The sequence below is a fragment of the Lissotriton helveticus genome, chromosome 12 (assembly GCF_964261635.1).
Source record: "Lissotriton helveticus chromosome 12, aLisHel1.1, whole genome shotgun sequence".
Lineage (NCBI taxonomy): Eukaryota > Metazoa > Chordata > Amphibia > Caudata > Salamandridae > Lissotriton > Lissotriton helveticus.
The window spans coordinates 589,336,332-589,354,404 of record NC_136073.1 but is presented as its reverse complement, the minus strand read 5'-3'; the positions used below and the strand labels follow the sequence as shown (position 1 = coordinate 589,354,404).

The window sequence follows — 18,073 nt, the reverse complement described above, 5'->3', positions numbered from 1 at the left end:
TGATTTTTTATTAGAAGATCGAGGAATTCCACTTGTTCCATGCTATAATGAGCAGTGAATTTTAAGTTCACATCCACAAGATTAATCCATTCTAGGAATTCCATCAAAGAATCTCTCCCATTGGTCCAGACAAAAAAGATATCATCAATGTATCTAGACCAATGGGAGATAGATTCAAAAAAGGGGGCAACCTCATTTTCAATAAACTTTTCCTCAAAGGCAGACATATAAATGTTTGCTATGGAAGGTGCCTGGGGTTATACACATAATATATCTCAGAATATGGCATAGAGAAATATTGTCCAGATTTAAATATTGTGTCATAAATACCATCTCTAAAATTGTGTCCGCGAGTATAGATGTTCTATTATTGGCTCCAATGAGATCATATTTTTGTAAATGATATTAAGGACACTATTTATTTCAGGTGAAATTATGACAATGATATTCTGATACCATACCACCCAAGGCGGCACAATCAGCAATATTGATCTCTAGAGACCACATCGGATGGGTGCCTCTAAACTGTGCTGCCTGTACTTGACATTTGCTGTGCTTCATTTGTGAAATAAGAAGTGCCAGGGACCTGATCAGGAGGCCACTGCAGGTTGCACCACCCATTGGCCCTGTCAGCGCTGCCAATGACAGTACCTATGAAACACAACAATCACACTCCTACAAGTGTGACATTTCAGACTATTTCAGGCCCCCAAAGCTACAAGTATGGCTTGGGTGGCAGGTTTTAGTTGTTTAAATGTATATTGAATTGATAAACAACTGTTGTTCTGCTCATCTCTGAATTAACTAAACAATGCCATCATGTGGCAGTCTGTAATAAATACTGGTGTTGACAATTAAGTGCTCGTGCTGAGCACCAGAAACCACCGGATCAAATTAAGCACTGCAGTGGGTTCAGACAATGGTCTACAGGGCAGGAATCATGTTAGATCATTAGTCTATCTACAGGCATACATTTATATACAAGTAAGCCTGAACTTTAACCCCTTCCCTGTGCCCCGAATTCCGGAGCGGCAGCGGGAGGGACTAGGGGGTGGGCGTGGTGCTCCCGTACTCAAGATGGCTCCACGCCGTCATGAGTCACAGGCAGAGTGTGCGCATGATGGCGTGGAGCCGTCATGACCCCGCCCACTCACTAATTCACCCCCATAGGCGGGGAATTAGTCCTGCGTGGGCAGAGCGGCACAGCAGCATGACAACTCCACGCCATCATGGGCACACTCCGCCCGTGACTCATGACGGCGTGGAGCCGTCATGAGCACGCAACGGGTTAAATCAAACTGTACAGTGCTCTGAAGTATCCATGAGGTGAGGCACAGCACTATATAAAACTCCTAAATAAGTGTATCAATCTAAAGGGGGCTAGTATACATTGACAGTGACTACCCTGAACATCTGGTATGGATCCAGACCTTATGGATGACCACTGAACATGCCTCCTGTACTTAAATAAAAAAAAGGCAGAAGGAGGTCCAGAGAAAGTCAGCAAAGTTCACAGTTACAGAAGCTTGTATCAATCTGAATTATTAAACATGCCCTCCCAATGATCTATAATGAGTAAAAGGAATAGCCAAGGTAGACCATACCATTACTAGGATTGGTGACGATCCATATATAATAATGTATATTTATAATGTGTGTCTTTTACAGTTTTTGGTGGGACTTCACTGTAAGTGAGGTACTTTGTAATGAGGAGGTAAGCTTGTGTGTAACCGATTGTGTGAAATGGGGAACACACACGTGTTGTTTTTGGGCACTACTATAGACTTTGTCAACCCCAAGGACTGTGACACAACTTAATGACAATCTGATGTATCTTTTTGTACTTCATGTGAGCATCAATAACAATTAAACACAATAAAGTTCCTGTGTCATTCTCCTCATTGTGGTTTCCAGGTAGAAACATGTTATACAAGGGTTAGTTTCTCTACCTCTTGATAATGTGTGTGCTGTTATGATACCAGTGCTGTTGTCTTCAAATATTCAAAATCTCCATCTGGCTACCGCTCAAGACTCCACCACTTTTTATTTTTTATAACTAAGTGGATTAAATGCTCAATTCTATCCTCAATTATCTCGATTCCTGAAAAGTTCGAGGGCAGATCAAAATAACACATTTTACAATATTTTACTTACACAGCAACATTAATATATGCTCGGTCATCTAACGGAAGCTCCCATGAGGTAGGCTTCATCTTCTCTCCTGGCAATGAAACAGCTGCCCTGCCCTGGTGGTGTTTATGGGGTGGCATTGCATCATAACCTGCCCCAAAGGGGTAGTAGAGTCAGAGCCCCTCTGCCAAGATTAAGAAATGCTGAGGCCTGAAACTGACCTCTGTTCAGAGCAGGGACCTGAATGGCTGCACTAGACATGGGATGCAGAAGGAAAGGTATAGGAAACTAGGAAAAGAGACATCCTTCCAATATCGTTCAGAAAGATACTGCCCTCATCCCGGTCTGATACCAGCTGCAAGGAAGTGGCAGTTCCCTTATAGCGGTTGACATATTTGCTACAAAGGAAAAATAACACCACTGAGGGTTGTACATTACTTTAAATACATAATTACTTTTTGTTTCAAAACTGCTTGTAATTGGCCTAACGTGTCGACCTCGAATCTGGGGAACTGGAATCGAGTCTCAGCAACGACGCTGAACATCCTGTGATTCTGGGCAAATCACTTAATCTGCCTGTGCATAACAAAAATGAATGTGTGTCCTCATGTAACGTAACTGATACTATGTAAAGCCCTCTGACTGATACCCGATTCAGGTCGAGCGAGTTCGTGCTATATAAATAAGGTGCAAAAAAAAATCTCCCTTTAGTCAAAGATTGAAAAGAAGATTTTAGGACAGAACCCACTCGAGATCAGGTATTGGTTTTCTATCAGTGAACCTGTTAGTGCTTCAGTTGTGTTTTTAAATCCAAAAGAAGCTGAAAACAAATCCAAAAATAACAACCAGGAAACAAAAGACTTGTATGTATTATGTTGTGTTTAAAATTAGACTTTCAGATCTGGTGCCTCAGAACAGAAGGCCAGTTTCAGACCCAGTCTATGTAGTTCTCTCTCTCTCTTTCGTTTGCAGCTTTCGAACAACAGGTTGGTGTGTTTCAAATTAGTAGGTGGCGGGGTTGGGCAGTCAGTCACATGCCAGGGCATGCCGTTACCTCTGGGGTAAAGTCAGTCCGGGTCAGCTGCCTGACGAGCAGGGTTTGATTTGCGACTGACTCGTCCCTATCAATCAATCACGTCAGATCAAGTGCTGGCCCACTGAAGGCTTACCATGCAGACCTCAGATCTGGGAGCATGTCAAGCAGCGAGCTGCTCACTCTTCCCAAGGAGTGACTCAGCCACCTGAGAGGACTGGTAGCACCAGCGACAGGCTGTTTCTCGAAACTTTCCTCAGTCTGAGGTGTCAAGCAAAGGCACACTTTCCCAGCGCCAGGGGATTTTATGAGGCTCTGGCCAATAGAGAGATCTGGTTTTATTGCTGGTTCATCCATTTCACTCTAGTAATCACTCTGTTCAGGTGTGGTGAAAATAGAAATGACCAGTGGAAGGCTAATGGAGCCCTGGGCCAATGAGCGACCGCTGCATTGAGGAGGAGGAACTGGGCAACAGGGACACAGCGGGTGAAACACACATATCATCACTTATTAATACTGAGTGCCATGGCTGCACGGCACAGTACGTCACCCTCAGAGCGTATAACAAAAGGGCCACTGTTGTAGCATCAGAGTGAACTCTCAAAACTCCCTGGACCAGGACAGAAACCCGGATCAGGGAGTCCCCGGGATCCGGGAGAGTGTAAAGACAGGCTGCTGAATCATTTATTTATTCATTTATTTATGTTCATTTATTTATATTTGTTTGTTTATTTATTGATGTGCTCGGTTTTGTAAGGAGTGGGCAAGGGCTCATGGGCGCCCGAACAATGCCAGCTGCAGAGTATTACAAAAACCAATTTCATGCACCATCAGGGTATTGCCATGCAAATCCTGTAAGGAGTAATATTTTGAGACAGCTGAGTTCTGTAGTGTATAGTCTGGTGCAGACATGTGTACAATATAGGTGCAGTGCGCTTCAATGAACGTCATATATCCTCTCATAGCACAGAGAGCAGTTTGTGCAAACTTGGGCAAGAGTTGGCATTTCCACACAGGGCAGAACGTGAAGGGTATAATTGCTTTTTGCATTGTCTAAATTGGCCACGAATAATACATATGTCTCGTGTAACAAACAGGGTTAGGCAATCAATAACAACAGAGTACCTTGAGGGATCCTTTGCTATGGTTAGGAGAGTGAGGTACAGTTTGTATGGACCTTCAGGGGTGAACTGGAAGGATTCAACCACCAAATATAACCTTTGTTTTGTGGAATTCTCTTAAGTAATGAATGAATGAATGGTCTTATTGTGCGCTACGATTGCCCAGAGGCATCTTGGCACTAAGCGATACAAGAGGACAGTGGAACTCAGTTATATTTTTATTAACTGAATAAAAAAACAGGTTTTAAGAGATTTCCTAAAGACAGAGAGTGATGTTGCTGCTTTTAATTCATAGAGAAGATGGTTCCAATGTAGGGCCGTGGGCCTGAAATAGCTTCTGCAGCCCCAGGAGAAACGTTTGAAAGCTAGCACCACCAAGTGCCTCGCGGATCTGGAGCGCAAGGTCCTACTGGGGGTGTACCACCCATTAAAATGGGTACTTAGGCCCTGCCCGTGAAGGGTTTAATAGGCCATACACAAGGTCTTGAAAATAATGCGCTCCCTGATTGGGGACCATCGAAGTGTGCTGATGGCTGTTTTCGCTGATTGGAATTTAGGAATATTCAAGAGGAAGAGAGCAGCAGCATTCTGGAGAGTTTGTAATTTTTTTAACCAACTCTTGGACAGGTCTTGGTAAAGACTACTGCAGTTGTCAAGTCTTGCTAGCACAAGTGCAATGACTTCTGTTTTTAGGAGATCAAATGGTAAGAATTTTCCAATTTTCTTATTCACTCTGAGAGCACGAAAGGAGGATAAGTTGATCTTATTTACTTGATCTTTATACTTCAATTACCTGTCCAGTAACACCCCCAGATGTGTAACTTTCGAGACAGGTGTAGGGAGTGATCCTAACTCAGGTGACTACCAGGCTGGGGACCAAAAAGACAGGCTGTTTCCAAACAGACTAACCTCTGTCTTTGTTAAAGTGAACTTTAAGCAATTACAGTCCATCCATTGCTTACCGCACTCATGCAGTTCTAAATACACCGCGGGAATGAACATCATTTTTGGGAATGGAAACTATTATTTGGGTGTCATCAGCATATGATGCTAACGGGGGACAGACGGCCAGATGTACGACCCTAAATTGCATGCGCAAATGGGTTTGCAGCCTGTTTGCACATGCAAAATGGCCCAGGGCCATGTACAATTCCTAAATAGTGAGTTGCAATTTATTTGCGACTCGCTATTTAGGAATTGAGAGTCGCTATTAGGAAGGGGCGTTCCCTTACTAATAGCGTCCGCAAAGCAATGTATGCATGTTTTGTGACAAAACACTCGCAAATTACCACCCTCTTCAAGAGGGTGGTAATGCAGTTGCAATTTGGAAGGGGTCCCAGCGGACCCCTTCCACTTTGTGACTGTCTCTAAATATATTTTTAAGGGCATTCAGTGGTCCCAGGGACCACTACCTGCCCTTAAAAAATTAAACGATAACGTTTCATTTTTTTTTTTTTAAATGTGTCCCATTTTCCTTAAAGGAAAACGGGCTAAATTTTTTTTTTTAAACTGCTTTATTTAAAAGCAGTCCCAGACATGGCGGTCCGCTGAGCCCAGCATGCCACCATCCCGGGGAGGGCCTGTCATTCCCATTGGGCTCGCAAATTGCGAGAGCCTCATTATTATTCATGAGCCTCGCAATTTGCGACCCCATTGGAAATCGCAAATAGTGTTAAACACACTATTGTACACGCCTCGTTAATTGCGAGTCGCAATTTGAAAGGCGCTATTTTGCAGGTTGTACAATTGGCACAGAATGCTTTTCTGAACGTGGCCAGAGGTGTTAAGTATAGATTGAACATTGTGGGACTCGGGGATGATCCTTGCGAGACACTACAGGTCAGACAATAGGATTCTGAGTTGAACTCCCCCAGGAGCACCGATTGTCGCCGCCCCAAAAGAAATGACTGTAATAGGGCCAGCGCAGGACCTTCTATTCCGAGTTCTCACATACAGTCAACCAAAACCTCATAGTTGACCATATCAAAGGCTGATGATAGATCCAGCAAGATGAGGGCTGCACTTCCGTCCCCGTCCAGGGTGGCTCTAATTGCCTCAGTGGCCACTATAAGCGCAGATTCCATGCTGTGGCCCTGCCTAAAGCTGAACTGAGTATCATCAAGGAGATGATTTGTATCTATTTAGGGAGTAAGTTGCATATTCATCATCTTCTCTGCCAGTTTGGCTAGATACGGAAGCCGCAATATAGGATGGTAATAATTCAAATCCATAATGTTAAGACTAGATTTTTTTTAGTAATGGGCGAACTGATGCCAGCTTCCAGGGAGTAGGAAAGACTCCTGTCTCGGACATAGCAGTACACATTTTTATCAGATATGATGTTACTGCCTTGGGTGCTAAGTACACTATCTTAGGGGGCAGGGATCCTGAGGAGATCCAGGTTTAATACTGGGTATGACTTTTGCGATTTGCTCTACTGAAGGGACCTCAAATTGTCTAAAATTGGCATTTTTGAAGCCCATTTCTGAGGGTTGATTATTGTAATGAATGCTGGTGCAGCCAGCGGTAAATTTTTCATAGATGTTCATTACTTTTTCCTGAAAGAAAATAGCTAAAGACACAAGAGTCACTAAAATCTTGATTATTTACTTCCGAGTTGCTTGCTGTAGGGAGGGTCAGATTTTTTATTGTTTGAAAGAGAGTTTTATTAGAATCACCTGCTAGTTTTATTTGCTCTGGGTAATATCCACATTTGGCAACAAATCAACGCGTTTTTTGTATTCTGCTAAGAAGAGTTTGTATTTTTCTCTCTCTCCCTCCTTATGTCCCCTACGGCATTTGTACTCTTGTCTCCTACATCCCAGTTTAGCAGCTCTGAGTGTTTCATCAAAACACGGTTGAGAACTTTTTTGTATTATTTGCTCTTAGTTTGGCAGAGGCGATGTTGTTGAGGGCGGAGCTAATTCAATCGGAATAGTCCTCTGCACCATGATTTGAAGTATAGCTTAATTCAGGCAGCACATTTTTAGAAGTAGGAAATTTAATTCAGTAGATTGTATTTTGTGCCAAGGTCGACCATCAGATTTCTTAGGACATATTACTGCAGGAAGCCTTTCTTGTAGTTTTATCTGCCAGTTCACCACATGGTGATCTGACCAGGTCAATGGGAGGGAGTGAGGGCTTACAATGTTGGAATTGTTAGTAAATATCCCATCCAGCAAATGTCCTGCCCAATGCGTGGGTACATTCACTAGCTGGGAAAGATCAAAACAAGAAACAGTGTCATTTTTATCTGCAAAGTTTTATATAGCGCTGGCTAGACCCATAGGTATCAGAGCGCTTTACATGAGGATCAGCAAGTTAACGATTACATAATTACTTCAGTTACAGATTCCAAGTATAGACATAAAAAAAAGATAAAGGTAAGAAAGCAAAATAGGGAGGCAACGAAAACAACGTCAGATGTCCGTCTGGGTAGGTGACAGCCGAGGGGGATAACCAGGGCCAATGCGCTGGATGCGCTGTTAACTACATTAAAAAGCCCATCATGAGAGAGGTCTTTCATTGGGGGCATGGCAAGCCCTGCACTAGCAGCACAAATGATCAAGAAGAAAACATGTGAGGGGTAAGGCTCCCCTGTGTCAACTGACCTCTGGCAAAATTAAAAATAAGGCAACAAAAAAGGGGAGAACAAAGTCATAAACTGATTACAAGCTTTTTAAAACGGGACAAGCCCTTTCCAAGATGGCGCTAGGAGTAACAGAACCAGGCAACTCTGAAAAACAGGCACATAAGTGCCTACAAAGAAGGAAAAGAGGCATCAATTTTGTTGTGGTCTCCCTCGAAGATGTTGGTTCGTGGTTTGAACCACATATCATAGGGTGAGAAGGTAAGGGGTCGAAACATTTTTATAAAGAAACATTCACATACCTAGATAGCCCCAAATAATAAGAACATTTTTTCAGGGTAACTGTGTATCATTATAGGTTACTGCTGAAGGCTATGCTGGTTGTTAAAAGCCCTGACCTGAGTCACGCGGGAAACCCTATAATGGAAGAGATATCCTTTAGCAACCAGTACCGCCTGAGGCAGAAGACCTATAAGACTATAAGAATATTCAACCCACTGAGGGCTGAATATTGTCAATTAAACAGGGAGAAAATGAAAGAGAAATATTGGAAAGGTGAAGCAGAAGGTCTATATCAATCCTTGTTGACTCTGAGTCACTTCAGTATTTTGGATGATGGTCATAATTCTATTAGAACATTCCATAGGCAGCGAGTAGAATATTCTTAATTAAACAGGAAGAAAAACAAAAACAAAAAATGGAATGTAAGTTCAGAAAGCCTACACCTGCCAATACAGAATAGGCTTGGCACAATAGTATTTGCATTGTGTTCGTTTCCTTGCTTTGACCAGGAGGACAGGAAGAAGTCAGTGTACAACTGAAATTAATTTATCAGTGCTGCATTTGTGCACTGGTTCTAGGGTCTTCCCTGCTATTCCTACTGGTAGTTTCTTGTGTGCTGCCATTGTCGAACTGGGGCAGAAAAGAGGCCCAGACACCAAAATAATAGTGCCCCGTATTAACGAATCGGATAGCTAAAAAGCGGCCAACATTCTACAAATCGGGCCAGCTTTAAAACTATGTCGGTGTCCTACACGGTATGGGAGACTGCATGCATGTGTGCTCGCTGCAGGCAAGGTTTGTGATTATATTGCGGAAATCGACAGTAATAGGTGCGCTTGTCCTTTCTACTTAGGCAAGGAGACCGGCCCTTTCCACTCTCCCACCCCCCCCCCCTTTCCCTCCCTCCCTTCCTCTTCCCCTGCCCTATCGTATAACAGATGAGGCTGGGAAGTGACAGCTCAAGTGTTTAGAAGTTGGAACAAATTGGCGGCGCATCGTTCCCCAGGGAAGGCTCTCCTCAGGAGGCGTCTGCCTCCCGCCATGACGCCATGACGGATGGCCTCACTGCGGAGGTGTTCGATATCCTGCCGGGGAGGGAGCGTTTGTTATTTAAATGCCTCTCCTTTTATGTTGTGGTTCATTGTAATTCCCTCGCTCACGTTTTGTTCTTTTTTTCAGAGCTTGGCCAAATGGGAGAGCGAGAACAAGATGGTGTGTGAACAGCGGCTGCTGAAGGGGGAGGGCCCCAAAACCGCCTGGTCCAGGGAGATGACCAACGACGGGGAGCTGATCCTGGTAGGGAGGGCGCGACACAATGTGTGAACTCTTGACTGCCCCTCGTCCCATTGGTTATTGTTATTATAATCCAAGGCCTACTTGGACTGCACCGAAACGGCCATCTTGTGTGACAGACCAATCCCTCCAAAGGGGCTCTATGGTCCACACGAGGCAGAGCCAGTCACGTGACAGGCACGCCAGACAAGTTACCGACTGCCAGGTAGGCCTAACGTGATTGGCTGACACTGCGGCAGCCCTGCCAATCGTTCAAAGGGAAAATGATAAATTTTCCGGAAGGCGCTGTAGTGCCTGGCATGTGATTGACTGCCATTCCCCCTCCCGGACGTTCAGAGGCACCGCCATGTCATGAATTTCCTCCATGTCTTTAAACCCTGCCTTCGGTTGTTCTCATTTTTTACATTTTGTCACTACAGTTCTAAATCCCTTCAGTCAGTTTCGGCGTATTGGGTACACGTATAACGTTCCACGGCTTTTATTATGTCAAATATGTTTTAATATGTACCCACCTTGTAGGGGCTTTCTAAAAAGAATGTTTAATCAGGAAACCGATTGCCCCACCCCCAACCTGTATAAAAGGAGTTGTACAGGACGTGTCATAGATAGAAGGAGGGGTCATTAGTGATCACCTCGAAACACAGACTCGAGATAGATGTGTGATGTGCTGCCTCCCTTCCATTTCTTTTTCTCTTATCATCTCCCTGTCCTCTACCGGCCATGCACGAACAATGCACCATATTAGATACCAAATCACCTAGCAGTTTACCCTGCATGAGGTCTCTGCCTCTTTTTGCACCCATATTCTAGAGGTCTCCCATTTCCCCTCTTGACACACCTTCCTTGGCCCCTCCAGACAGCATCATCCTCGGGCACTCCCCTGTCACTCTCTCCTCTCTGCTTCTACCCTTCAAACTTTACCGCCATCCTCCGCACTTTCCCTGCCTCTCATCCCCTTTCCATGTTCTCCACTTTCTCCCCCTGGTCACTGGTACTTCCCTGCTTGCTCCTCTTCTTTGTTCTCTTTCACCTACTTTCGTGTGCCCTACCCTCTCCTAACCTCTTCCCCTTGTCCCCTCTTTTTCCTTGGTCTGTTTTCTTCCCTGTCCTACATTCTTCTCCCTCATGTTTGTCCCCTCCTATACCCCATCCTGTCATCCTTGTCCACTCCTTCACTTCTCCCTAGTTTGTCCCCATCCTCTGTCCCCTTTACGCGACCCCCCTTTCCTTATTCCACTTCCTGAAACCTTCAAGCTAAGACTGTAACATACAGACCCTGCAAGCTATAAAATCAGTAGTGAATACTATATTAAAATCAAGGTAATATGATTATTGTTCTCACTTCTGTCATTTTCTTCTGTTTCCAGACTATGACAGCGGACAATGTTGTTTGCACGAGGATCTATGTTCGAGAGTGATGATGCAAGACAACTCACAGAAAGCCAGCATACCCTCCAGCTCTCACCTCAGTCCTGCCAGTCGTAGTGTGCCCACCAACATCAAGACACCACTATCGCCAAAAAAGCAGACAGTATCCTGCCTATCGCTTGCAAGAAATGTCCACTCGACCCAGCTTGACCCGTGGAACTCTGAACATCCTTTTCCAGAGCTGTGGCCGCACACGGTGCCACTAGGGATGACTGCAGTGGGTATATATAATACCGCTTACATCCCACTCTGCCTCAGCCTCAATGATCTTATCTTCGGGGCCTTTGAAGAGGCCACCCAGCATGTAGGGAATAATAGGATATTTGTGCGTGGCTTTGCCTAACGTGACTGACGCTCCCATAGTCCTCATGACCTGGCTTGTCAGAAATCTCCAGCTTCCACATTAAGCCAGTCCAAATGTGTGCATGTGAGAGCTAAAAACCTGATATTTCTTCTGGTAGAACTTTTTATCCATCACAAACCCTAACAAGCCACACATGTCAGTGGCCAACTAGTCCTTTTGCTGTTAAACCTACCATGAGAAGGCACCTGGATATCCTCTCGGTGATTAGTGCGCTATACAAATCAATATAATGTAACGCAAGGCTGACTCAGTATTGTTCGGGACTCCCTCATTGATTTTAAGAGAATAGACCTGATTTGCTAAATGCTGGTTGGTATCATGATCGAAACACCACCTCTTTGGACAAGGGAATAATTTCAATACATTCCCCATTGCACTTTCATCCACACAGTGTAAAGTACTACCCTGGCAGCAAGATGCACCCTTGTCAGTCATTCCAAGGGGTGATTCGTGTGGGAAAACATATGTATCATTCGTAGCATAGTGTCTGCATTTACAGGCCAATAAGTTGTGTGGGGACTTCAGTGTGTTAATTAATGGAGAGGGGGTATTGCGTTCCAATATTGGAAATCCAGTAACCTTCTTTAAGCTTACACTGCACTAAGATTATTTCCTGGAACCCCCCACCCATTGACTGTACTACTCACTGCACTCGGTGAACAAAGACATTGTGTGGTCAACAGGTGCAAATAAAATAAGTATTTATGCCACTGTGTGCAGTTAGTTAGGAGTACTACAAAGCAAGCCCAGGGGATCTCTAAAATATAAAGTGGCACTCAGGCCTGTCGTATACCTCAAGGCTTCAGCACTGCGCTTTCTACATTTTTTGGGTCAGTTTTGTTAAAACAGCTGTGTTGTGACCATTCATAACACTTTTTCCATCTTCTAATAAAACCGTATAAGTAAAGAAGAAACCATTTGACGCCCATGTATGATTCAAAACTTACATTGTTGTTTATGGGCTTTTCACAGATGTCCTCTTTTATTGGAAAGCTGTCTTGTGTGACAAAGTGACCTTCCCACTCGTAAGTTGTCAATTTTATTCAAATGGCCACAGTCATGGTCACAATTCCTCTTAAGAAAGAGGATCAGAGGGGTAACAATAATGTTGTTATGCCTAAGGAGGCAAATCCATGAAGTCACAAGACAAAACATTTCGGTCACTGACATGTTTCTACTGATGTACATTTACATGGGGCAAAATAATTTACATTTAAAAAAAAGCACCAATAATGGAAACATTCTCAGAACATCCTCTTTGCAGAATTCCTCCTAAACAACAAAGTGAAATTGTGAACGCCCACTGATGCTTATCACTTTCGTTGCTGATGCCCAGAATGCTTATAATTAGAGAGTAGTTTCCTATCACTGAGTGATTTTAACGGTTACTCAGTCACTGAACAGGAAATCATTTCCCCCACTGCCTTTGACTAACCACTTCTATTCACTTAGTAGATTGAGTCAAATCATCGAGTCAATCTTCATCTGCTAATTCAAAAGTTACTTTCTACAGTTTTTGAAAGAGGTATCCATCTAATTTCACTGAATATAAGGAGGAGGCCTGTGGTTCAGTGGACTGATGCATCCACTGCAGTGATGTGTCTTGGACCCTGGTGCACCCACCTTCCCTTTCACCATCTCAAGGTTGATACAATGAACACCCGTAGATAAGATTAAAGATCTATTATCTGACAGTAACTCCATGAGACTTCTCTGGGTGGACCTGTGCTTTAAACAATGTGCTTTGGGTCCTTCCCACTGAAAGGGAAGTCATTGTTGGACTTCTGTGTCCCATCAGGTCCCTGTGTTATTGCAGATGCTCTATGAAAAATGACGTTCAGCCTGTAGTGTATAATTGGAATAATTATATTGCTGTGCTGTTTAAGTACACCTTGCAAGAAGGACAGCAGCCTTCATTGCCTCATTAAAACCACAAATGTCAGCATTTGATTCCAATCACAGACAGGCTTTATCTTAGATAATGTTTAACTTGCCGCGCCTTAGATTGCATACTAATGTGACGCCATCTGTGTTTTTCTGTTTTTGTTGTGGGTGCCCACCAAATTCCTACTGACTCAAAAATCCAGACATAGTGCCACACACAACATTTGCATCAAGAAAGATCATAGAAAGTTGCTTCTGCGCAGCAATACTGCACACCTTTAGAAAACTACTGATGCAGGCGTAGTTCTAACAATGAAAATTGGTAGCAACGCCCTCTATTCTAGAAATTTGTAATGGCAAAATGTGATTGTTTCAACTGCATTCTGAGATAGGCAGTGCTAATACATGATAGCTAAATTCATGCAACATTTTCGGGATAACCACTAACTGTGTAAATAATTAAAATTTAGATTGATGGTTTAAAATATTTTCTTATGGATATTCTAAACATCTGGCATAGACCAATCCGCCATGGACTGTATTTGGTTAACACTTATTTTTTACACTTATGATGTGATGCAGACAATATTTTTACCAATATTTGCACCATAAACAATTATAAGCCTTGTGTACATTGTGCCTGTTCCTGCTTTGGACCCATGGTGTTCATCGGTCCATTATTACCACTAGCAACCTCAAAACAAAGGAAACTTTGAAAATAATTCAGTCAAAACAGGAGAGAGTAGTGTCTGTGCATTATTCCCCAGCGTGCACCTATGTGTAATATGTGCACAGCACACCCAGTAGCTGCCACAGATGTTATTTCTTTGTTTTGGACTCTTAATTTAAGGATGGATCTAAATAATATTACTAGTCTACTTCTAGAGCTGTACTTTGCCCCTGAGGTGCCTTGGCACTATTGACTGACAATTGGTGTTTATTGTTACCCAAAAGCGGTATGTAAAAGCATATTGCCCTCAAAAGGTTGTAAAGCTCACTTAAGCCACCAGAAATGGTACCTGTGATCATGAGTGCAAACCCAGATCCCTGACATGGACGCATTCATCGAATACGCCAGCAGACCACAATTACACAACAGCATGCACAACCGTGTGCTATGGAAAACAGTCAAGTGTCCGTGTTTTGTTTTCCTTTCTCCCTGCGTTACCATGGTAATTATACAGTTAAGAAATCTGACTTGAGGATCTAGTTTAGAGTGTGGTGGTAACAGAAAGTCTTTGAAAACGCAATATCCAGGAGAGAATTCTTTGACAGAATTTCCTGGATCGTCAGTATATGATGGTAAGATTCTTCCACTGCTGGATTCCTCATATAGATAGCACTTCCTCCTAAATCCGAGCTTTGCTGTTCCACAGAACTGTAAATCACACGACCCGGGCAGGCTCACTGTCCAGGATGCAAGGGAGTCCCATGTCCGGGACAGGGAGCTCTCAAGGCTGGCGATGCAGTGCTTCAATGTATAGATTGGAGCCCATGATGAGATTCCCATTGGAAACTGTGGATTGGGTTCTTGTTCTGTATGGTCAAATGTGAAACTCTTCATATTCAGATGAAAATTGGGCAATGGTCCATTTAAACATATGTTTAAAGCAAAATTAATTTGTACGTTTGCAAGCAGCCGTAGCCTACATTTTTTAACCTCTACCAGATGTTGTGTAGACATGTACAGAAAAATTTCCGAAGCTACCAGATGTTCAGGACGCTCAGGCCACGAAGGCAGAAGGCTCTCCCATTCTGACTCAATGGACTCCACTCAGGAGGGAACTCAAACCATACTTGCTATGCTGTAACTGCTTGCATAACATAGATGTAAAATCTTAAAGTATTAAAACTCTACCCCCATTCCCTTGTGATTCACCAAATCCCCTGACTGGAGAAAGCAGAGAAAGAAACACACACCAAACCTGGCATGACTGTCAGTAGCATTGCATATTTTATATACAATATTTTTTCACATTTGTTTAGAAAAGCTGTCAAGCTTGTCATGTAGTTTGTGCATTCCTACTTCCCAATAGATCTTTCCTTTCTGTTCTCTCCCTGTAGTTTATACGTCTTGGAGTATTTATTTGTTAATATTTTTTATAATAAAAAAAAGGGGAAAAAGATCTGTTTTGTGATACCCAGCCGCCGACATTGCATAGAAAAGACACCACTTGTTTTGTAACATTCTTCTTGTAATAAACGTCATATACACCTTGCTCTATGTGTCCTGCCTTTCTGTTGTTCTTTACCCAGTGCCATTTCAAGGATTTTCCGTGGCCTGGGGCAAGCCATACTTTGGGGGCTCCTGTCCGGAACAGTTTTGCATTTTATTACCCAGTTTCTGCTAATTCAAGCTTCATGATGCCAAACAATATTGAATATTACATAAAAAGTTGACTCTGGGTGGATTAGGCCTCATGAATATTAGAAGATCGAGGTTTGTAGTTGGTCTTGTGTTGATCTTATTCCTATGCGTTTCCTTGGCTCTTTTCTACTTGATATGTGTCCCACAGAACTCGGCAATGGCATGTTAACAATCAGGGGTCTATTAACTGCATTTTTTGGGGGGGAGTTTTATATAGTGCGTACTAGACCCGAGACGTCGGGTATCAGAGCACTTTACATGAGCACCTGTTTCGTTACAGATGGACACATACATTTTTTTTAAGGCAGATCGCAGGATGTTGAGCGTCCCTGCTGTGACTCGAACCCAGTTTCCCAGCTTCGAGGTCGACCGCTCTAGCCGTAAGGCTACATCCTCTCCCATTCTCATGCAATGTAGCGGGGCCGCCAAAATTCCTGTGCTGAACTGCATGGGAAGGAGAGCAGAACAGCACCATATCTACAGAGAAATCTCCTCCTCTTTCTCTAGCAGCAGTACACAATAAGGCTCCAAAGCGCCATGCACACACCTTTGCGCCATAGTGCAAGGGTGTCTGTGTGAGACTAGCATAGATTTTGTGCTGAAAGGTGCCTTCCCAGTAGAACATACTAGCTTAGCCTAACTTTAAATGTTTTCCCACTTCGGATATGTGCTGCACACAAGCAAAAAGGCATTTTTTTAATGCCCAACCCTGTCTACACTTTATAGTAGATAGTGTTTTGCAGCGTGAATCTTTCTGGATTCACTATGCTGTGCAAATTCCGCAATCTGGTGGTTGGGTCTGGAATCGGAGTCTTTTTTCTCTTTTTTTCTTTTTTTTTGTCGTAGCCCAGGTGGGCGTCGACGTCCCACCATTTGGTGTATCTTCGGTGACGTTGGCGTGCTTCCGGCGGAAGCTACCACCCTTGGGCGCCATCTTCAGATTCTTTTTTTCGCCGTTGGGTCTGGATCGTCGCGTGAAGCTCCAGAAGTTTTGGAGGAGAAAAGAAGGAAATACAGCAACTCTTCGACGGTAAAGACCTGAGAAGATCGGGAGAAGAGGACCATCAGAGAAGAGACGACGAAGAAAGGAAAGAACTTCGAGATCTTTGACGTCCTTGGATGAATGCGCACACAGGGGGCCCCCTGAGCGCAGGGATGTACAAGACACCCTTTAAATTCTGCAAATCTGCCACCACAAGTTCGCGCAGAAGGTCCAGCACCCGGTCTGCAACCTCTGCCTGCCAATCGACCACGAGAGCAGAGACTGCAAAGCCTGCTCCGTCTTCAAGCCGAAGACACTCCGAGTTCGAGAGAGACAGAGGACAGCTCACCACAAGATGCAGGGCAAGGGCCAGGCCCCGACGCTTTACGAACTGGGCCTCTCCACCGACGACGAGGACAACATCGCCGAAGGTCCAGATGACTTCACGGTCGCAGAGACCGATAAGAAAACGCCTGACAAGGTAGGAGAGCCTACGACCCCGAACACCCCCACAGGGTCTCGTAAGCCAGAGGCAGACTCTCGAAAGTCAGAGCCCCGAGCCTCGAAAGGAGCACCGGTGCCGAAAACTTCGACGACCGAAGCTGCATCCTCTGAAAAAGAGCCCAGCGGATCCTTCGAGAAGGACTCCCGGAGGCCGAAGACCAGCAAAAAGCAAAGGTCATCGAAGCAAGCCCCCGAAAAAGGGTCTTCGGCTTCGACTTCGACTTCGAAGGAAAAGGAGCTGAAGAAAGTTTCGACGTCGACGCCGCCGCCGAAACGCTCGACGACGAGCAGGCCGCAGAGATGCAGAGAAAGAAAAGAAGGCTCGAGGCCGAAATGGAGAACATCCTTAAGAGAAAGAAGGACTTCGATGAAAAGATGAGAAGTTACAGGATTCCCTCGAAGCCGGCACCGGCCGTCGCTGAGGTACAGGAGCACGAGGAGTTCGACGTCGAAGAGACGCCGAAAACTCCGGACCCCTCGGAGCACGAAGAGGAAGAAGACCTCTACTACACAGAAGGGGATTACGGGGAGCAGCAGTCAAGCTACGGCTCAGGTTCCTCGACGGCCCAAGACCAGGAATGGCAGGACATCAAGGCCGAAAACCCGGAGCAGGCTGTAGAGACATACCCCTCGAGGCCTTCACCACCGGATGACATTGGGGCATACAATGAGGTGGTCAGGAAGGCGGCAGCAGCTTATGGAGTTAAGCTGGAAGAGGAGAAGCCAAAAGCAGATTTCCTGCTGGAAACATTGCTCCCCACGCAGACAAGAAGCCTGTTCTTGCCCATGCTAAAGAGTATCACAGACCAGGGGAAGGAAGCCTTCAAGGACCCGGCTACATGCAGATCAGTAACGCCGAGGACGGAGAAGAAATACAAATTCTCCTCCCAGGACCCAGCTTACATCAAGGGATCCGTCACAGCAGATTCAATAATCGCTGCAACGGCCAGAAAAAGGGCAAACGTCCCAACAACATCTGGACCTCCACCTGACAAGGAAAGCAGGAGGATGGATCTAACTGGCAGGAAAATAGAGAGGAATGCCGCAACTCACTGGCAGAAGGCGAACTCCAACGCCCTCCTGAATAGACATCAA

At 44.5% G+C, this 18,073-nt stretch overlaps 1 protein-coding gene across 1 annotated transcript in view; it reads left to right on the top strand.

The window, feature by feature from the left end:
- CRABP2 (cellular retinoic acid binding protein 2) overlaps positions 1-15,343 on the top strand; it is a 66,520-nt gene extending 51,177 nt beyond the window's left edge. Inside the window, exons 3-4 of the mRNA XM_078670791.1 lie at positions 9,335-9,451; positions 10,816-15,343. Coding sequence (XP_078526917.1) covers positions 9,335-9,451; positions 10,816-10,866 — 168 coding nt within the window. The 3' untranslated portion in view covers positions 10,867-15,343. The remainder of the gene's footprint in view (positions 1-9,334; positions 9,452-10,815) is intronic.
- Positions 15,344-18,073: the final 2,730 nt, after the last annotated feature.